This window comes from Poromitra crassiceps (assembly GCF_964638095.1).
Source record: "Poromitra crassiceps genome assembly, chromosome: 5".
NCBI lineage: Eukaryota > Metazoa > Chordata > Actinopteri > Beryciformes > Melamphaidae > Poromitra > Poromitra crassiceps.
The window spans coordinates 39,134,774-39,141,576 of NC_139642.1; the positions used below are offsets into that span (position 1 = coordinate 39,134,774).

Sequence of the window (6,803 nt, forward strand, 5' to 3'; positions counted from 1 at the left end):
CATCAAGGCATTGTCATGAGCTTTTGGATGGTGACCTACGATCTGGAAGGTAAGATTCAACACTCACAAGAAAACATGGGAAACCATTCGAGTGGATCTTTGTTCACTATTATATTAAAATAATTGCAAGATATAATTTTAAACCATGCATTTTGGATATATTTGAATTGTGGATTGTTCTGTTTTTATCCCTGCTTTTATCTTCTAGGTATTTAATTGTTTCTTGGTTTGGATTTGGTTCTGATCTTATTGTGACCTCAACTGATTATGATGTACACAAACATAACAAGGATAAAAAACTTCTTTATCCTCGGATTCCCTGGACTTCTACCAGAGTATTATGGACCAGTGTCAGCCCTTCTTTTCTTAATCTACCTAGCTATTGCTTTAGGGAATATTTTCATTTTAGCATTTGTTATCTATGAGAAGTCACTCCAAAAACCAACATATCTGGTCTTTTGTCATCTGGCACTTAATGACTTCACATTCGGCACTGTGACTCTACCAAAGATTATATCTAAATATTGGTTTGATGATAGCATTCTTTCATTTTATGGATGCTTTGCACAGATGTTTTTTGTTCATTATTTAGGAGCAGCACATTCTTTTATCCTATTGGTAATGGCTCTTGATCGATTTATTGCTATATGCATTCCATTTCGTTACCCTGTTCTAATCACAAACAGCTCCATATCAGTGATTTGTGCTTTAGCATGGTTTATACCATTACCTTTGATGGTGACCGTTGTACTCCATGCCCTCACTTTACCTTACTGTAACTCAAATGTCATTACTCAGTGCTACTGTGACCACATTTCGATTACAAGACAGGGATGTGGTGACGATGTCAAAATTGTTCAGGTTGCTGCTCTTTGTATGGCCATGTTTTGTCTTTTGGTTCCTCTTGCATTCATCTTATTTTCCTATTTTTCAATCATTGTAGTTATTTTGAAGATGTCTAATTCTGATGGGCGCTGCAAAACCTTATCAACGTGCACCCCACAAATATTCATCACATGCCTTTTTTACCTGCCCAGGTGTTTTGTTTATGTGGCGAATACTGTGGGATTTTCTTTCAGTTTGGATGTCCGCATTTTATTGATATTGTTGTACAGCCTTTTTCCTGCTGCTGTTAATCCAGTCATATATTGTTTCAAGACTAAGGATATCAAAGAAACTTTGATGAAGAGGCTGAAAAAAACTAAAATTGGAATAGAGATAAAACTTTCCTACTAATAGAGGACTGATGCTTAGGATATCAAAATGATATCCTAACCTCAGCCATTCAAACTGACAGGCTATCATATATGTTCTACAGGAATACAATCTATATTGAGCAAACATGTTAGCAATCCGTTGATGTAGTTAAATAAACACATATCGTTAGAATGTGTGCCGAAGAAAATCAGCATGGTTTTTTAAGTTGGATATCTAAAATCCACTGGTGTACCTTATGTACTATCATGGCACTTGAGAGTCCACTAACAGTGAAGTAAGCCTTGTTTGAGCCAATTACCCATATGCATAGGCTACATTATATTTTGCTTTAAAAAATCATTATTTGGGGATTTCCTGCCTGAGAGTTATGGAAGTTTAATCTGTAGCCTGCAAGTGAAAACAAAATTGTAGAAATGTATTTGAAGCTATATAATATTCAAAAAGCAAAATCTAATTTACAAAAGCATAAACTCTCTCTATTACATTTTTTCATTGAGTAGTTTGCATTGTAGTTATTTTGAAGATATCTAATTCTGAAGGACGCTACAAAACCTTATCAACTTGCACCCCACAAATTCATCACATGCCTTTTTTACCTGCCCAGATGTTTTGTTTATGTGGCGAATACTGTTGTCAGTTTGGATGTCCGCATTTTATTGATATTGTTGTACAGCCTTTGTCCTGCTGCTGTTAATCCATATTGTTTCAAGAATAAGGATATCCATGGTGCTAGTCTACGGCTCTCCCCAGATCGGCAGAGGATGGAGCAGCGACCGGGGCAGCAGGGGAGAAATTAGCCAAGTACAATTGGGGAGAAAATGGGGGGGAAATCAGGGGGGAAGGAAAAAAAGACTAAGGATATCAAAGAAACTTTGATGAAGAGGCAGAAAAAACTAAAATTGGAATCCTAACCTCAGCCATTCAAACTAACAAAGATGATGGCCATTGCCAGCGATATAAGTTTTACTTCGTTTCGAATTCGAGCTCTCACTCTAGTGCCATATTCGCTGCGTACGCAGCCACTGGAAGACTGTTATTTATGCTCAAAAAATGACCTTTAACTATAAAACCGACCACCCACCAGTAGGTGGCGTGGTACCTCCTGGGGCTGCCACCCGCGTGACTACTCACGCCTGCTCAGTCCAGGGAAAGCCACTCATTCGTTCTTCCAGCCACGCTGAGGACGTGTTATTGAAAGCTCCATGTTAGCTCAAGTTTGCGCTCTTAAAGGAACACTCCGCCCATTTTCAACCAGCTTTGTATCATTAGAACACCAGTAGTATATCAGAAAACTGTAAACGGTTTTGAAGTCTGTCATTTAATTTGACAGTTATTGAGTGTTAAAGTGTGGACCAGTGACATCACTGGTCCACCCTAACCCTAACCCTACTCAAATTAATAACTCATTAACTCAAATCAACTCTCAAACTGTAAACTGTTTTGAAGTCATTCATCTATTTTGACAGTTATTGAGAGTTGATTTGAATTAATGAGTTATTTATTTGAGTTAGTGTGGACCAGTGATGTCACTGGTCCACACTTTAACACTCAATAACTGTCAAATTAAATGACAGACTTCAAAACAGTTTACAGTTTTCTGATATACTACTGATTGTCTAATGATACAAAGCTGGTTGAAAATGGGCAGAGTGTTCCTTTAAGCTAGGCTAAATTCCGTCTTATTGCCCACCTCAAGAGGGTTGTGTGGACGAGATTCTTCAGGCTTCGGGGACCCGATCCTGTTCTCTTCACCAGCGGCGTCGGAACAAGTTCATCTAAAGCTAAGAGTGTCTTGCTTATTGCGGTTAACACCTGTATAGCATACTGCCGTGTATGCTCCGTCTACCCCGGCTGGCGTGACGATAGAGAATTGGCTTGAGAGCTAACTATAGAAAGTCCCGCTCTCAAAGTGTGAATAGATAGCTAGCTTGCATACGTGCGAATAGTGTCTCACTTGTATTAGCACAGAACAATAGGCTAACACCGTGTAGCCGGCTGCGTTTTCCCCGGATGGGGATTTTTTAAATCATGAATGATAGATTAATTCAGGGAATGTGAATATAGCATGGTTATTGTTGTTATATTGATGTATTTCAACTTTCTATGTATTATTATGAGAATTGAAATAAATACTATAAAAGGAGAGACAACATGAATGTACAGTACAATGGAATGTATAGTTCACTTAGGCATGACAATTAAAAAAGAAAAATTACCCACTGCTGCTGTAGGCTACTGTATGTGAATGTGGGGTAGAGCAGTTGTTCTCAAAGTGGGGTCCGGCGACCCCCTAGGGGTCCTTGAGAGGGTTTCAGGGGGGTCCCCAACAGAAAAGGTAATAATTTATTTTCACTTTATTTCCATCCATTCTGTCACGCAATGACAGAAATGACTATTTTGGTCATGGTCATTTGGTCATCACTTTCTGTAACAAAACATCTACTGTAAAAGCAAAAGAACTTGGGACAAACACTGGGACAAAATCGTATCAAATGGGGGGCCCTATATTTGTGTCATTTTAGGGGGGTAACAATAAGGTACACAAAATGTACAGTAGTTACTAGGGAACTAAGGAAGAACAATTAGTTAATGATTAATTAATTAGTTAAATTCAGTTTGTGAGTATAATGAATCATTAGTTAATCATTAGTTAATGATCAGTTAAATTCAGTTTGTGAGTATAGTTAATCATTAGTTAATGATTAGTTAAATTCAGTTTGTGAGTATAGTTAATCATTAGTTAATGATTAGTTGGTCGGTTCCTGAGCAGAGTAGTTAATCATTAGTTAATGGTTAGTTAATGGTCAGTTCCTGAGTATAGTAGTTAATCATTAATTAATCATTACTTAATTATTACCTGTCCATTAGTTACTCTTTTTGTGTATCCTATTGTAAAGTGGTGCATCATACTGAGTAGTTCATGAGTACTGAATCATTACTTAATTGCCTGTTCATTAGTTACTCTTTGTGTGTACCCTATTGTAAAGTGGTGCATCATACTGAGTAGTTCATGAGTACTGAATCATTACTTATTACCTGTCCATTAGTTACTCTTTTTGTGTACCATAATGTAAAGTGAAACATCATACGGAGTAGTTAATCAGTACTGAATCATTACTTATACCTAACAAATAAATTCAAGAGTTGTTCCGGGTGAGATTCGAACCCTTATGCTTTATTATTCATCGAAATATAAAATATTCTGTGTGCTTAAACAGCAAAGTTCTTCTTGTTTACGACAGTGTTTGACTGTTTATCACACAGACAAAGGTTGTCCTTAGTGGAATACACTAGAGTATTTGCTCCTTTGAGATGGTGTCAGAAAAGAAAGGGTGAGAAGAATGAATACGGCAGCGAGCTAAAGAGAGAAGTCACTCTGTTCAAGTCAGCAGAGCAGGATCTCCTCTGCTGAGATCTGATGAAAATGCTACACTGCTTGATTACATTTTTCTTTTTGATTAATGTCTCACGGGGAGAGATTTTATGAAAATTAGAAGACTCGATCATTCATTTTTTTGGTAGATGATAGTAAAGACAGGGGATTTGGTTGCAAACGAACAAAAAAAACTGTTTGAGGTGAAGTGGCTAACGATTATGATCTACACCAATATAACAACTATAAAGGACTTCCGCGTCATTGGATTCCCTGGACTTCTGCCACAGTACCATGGGCCGATGTCGGCCCTTCTTCTCCTCACTTTCCTGTCTATTGTTTTAGGCAATGTCTTCATTTTAGTTTTTGTGAGCTTTGAAAGGTGTCTTCATAAGCCAACATATGTTATTTTTTGTCACCTGGCTGCTTCAGACATTGGCTTTGGGTTTGTAACTCTGCCTAAGGTCATTGCCAGATATTGGTGGGATGACCAGGTTGTATCGTTTGGTGCCTGCTTCACTCAGATGTACTTTGTTCATGCCTTAGGAGCCATTCATTCTCTCATTCTGCTGATGATGGCCATTGATCGTTTCATTGCCATATGTATTCCCCTGCGGTACCCAGTTTTAATTACAAATAAGATTATTTCAATTGTTTGTGGAACGTTTTGGATTGTGACTTTCATCAGGATGCTCATAGTTGTGGTGCAAGCTCTCAATTTACCGTACTGTAATTCCAATATCATTGCGCAATGCTATTGCGATCGCATCTCAGTAGTCAGACTAGCATGCAAAAAATACAAATACATTGAAGATCTGGCATTTGCTTTTGCCATGTTCAGTCTATTGGTTCCGCTTTCATTCATAATTTTTTCATATTTTGCTGTCATCATATCTGTTCTGAAAATGTCTAGCTCAGGGGGGCGCTACAGAGCGTTGTCCACCTGTACCCCGCAGATCTTCATAACAAGCCTTTACTACTTACCGAGATGTTTTGCTTATCTGGCATATATGGTGGGATTTAAATTCCCAAATGCAGACATACGTATTGCTGTGATAATGTTATACAGTCTTCTCCCTGCTGCAGTTAATCCACTTGTATATTGTTTTAAAACGAAAGACATCAAGGAAGCACTTGCGAAAAAACTGAAGAGGACAAAAATTGGATTTGAGATCAAGTTCTCCCACTAAATGTTACACAATAGACTGATGTGCAGTCAGAATGATGGTGATTTAAACTGAGTTGTTGCCCATAGAATTATGATCAAACTTTAGACACGACAGCGTCTGCTGCACCTTGTGAATCTGTGTGTGTTTATATGTCTGTGCACAGATCTTGTCAGCATCATACATGCAGAGTAAAATTGAGAAAGAGTGGAGCAAAGTGTTGAGAAGGCATCTTGCTCATGAATGAAATCAAACATGTAGGGTTGCTATCAGCTGAAGATCAAGTCAAACCTCTTACAGTTTTCAGGTGTGAATCCATATTTTGTCTCCCTATCATTCTCTGACTCTAAGGCCAAAGGTCTGCAAACTTTATTGCAAAATAAAAATCCCTGAGCATAACATGCATTTTTGTTGTTGCTGGCAACTACATCAACAAGTCATTACAAGACTGTAATAAGTGGGTAGCCTATATTGTATTTGTTGTTTGTATATTTGTATTTGTTATTTTGATATGATGCCACCACCTACAATCAGGTCCCTTTCTCACTCACCAGTGAGTGCTGCAGGGCTGCAGCTGTTTTGAGAAAATAATCTTCTTGTACATTTGCAGATCATTTTCAATCACATTGTTCAGATGACATTGTATTTGTTTACTCATAATATTTTGCCTTGACATATTCCTGTTGAATAACCTGTGTATTACAATTCTAAGCATGAAATAACAGTGGAAGTAATTGGCCTCTATACATGATGAATGGCACATAGGACAATTTGTACTGCATTAGGGACATTTTCATTAAATACTATCAGAATATTATTTGGTACTTACAATGTTTTTACAGAGGCAAATATACATGCCATAGAAATATATTCATATTTGCTCAAGTTTCATGTATTTTTCCTGACTGGAAAACTACTTTTTAAATGTTCAGATTTTCTGAATCACGATAAACCTCATAACTCTGAAGTAGGATGCCCTTCTAAACTAAATGTAATTAAATCACTAAATCGCCTATCTAAGTACTGTAGTGGAGTGCTATAGATCT

At 37.5% G+C, this 6,803-nt stretch overlaps 2 protein-coding genes across 2 annotated transcripts; both read left to right on the forward strand.

The window, feature by feature from the left end:
• Positions 1-267: 267 nt before the first annotated feature.
• Positions 268-1,236, forward strand: LOC310776466 (olfactory receptor 2AT4-like; the record flags this gene model as incomplete). Its single annotated transcript, XM_083636656.1, has 1 exon — positions 268-1,236. One exon carries the CDS (start codon positions 268-270, stop codon positions 1,234-1,236), a length of 969 nt encoding a protein of 322 aa, XP_083492782.1.
• A 3,576-nt stretch (positions 1,237-4,812) lies between these two features.
• LOC310776467 (olfactory receptor 52E8-like) lies at positions 4,813-5,781 on the forward strand (the record flags this gene model as incomplete). Its single annotated transcript, XM_083636657.1, has 1 exon — positions 4,813-5,781. One exon carries the CDS (start codon positions 4,813-4,815, stop codon positions 5,779-5,781), a length of 969 nt encoding a protein of 322 aa, XP_083492783.1.
• Positions 5,782-6,803: the final 1,022 nt, after the last annotated feature.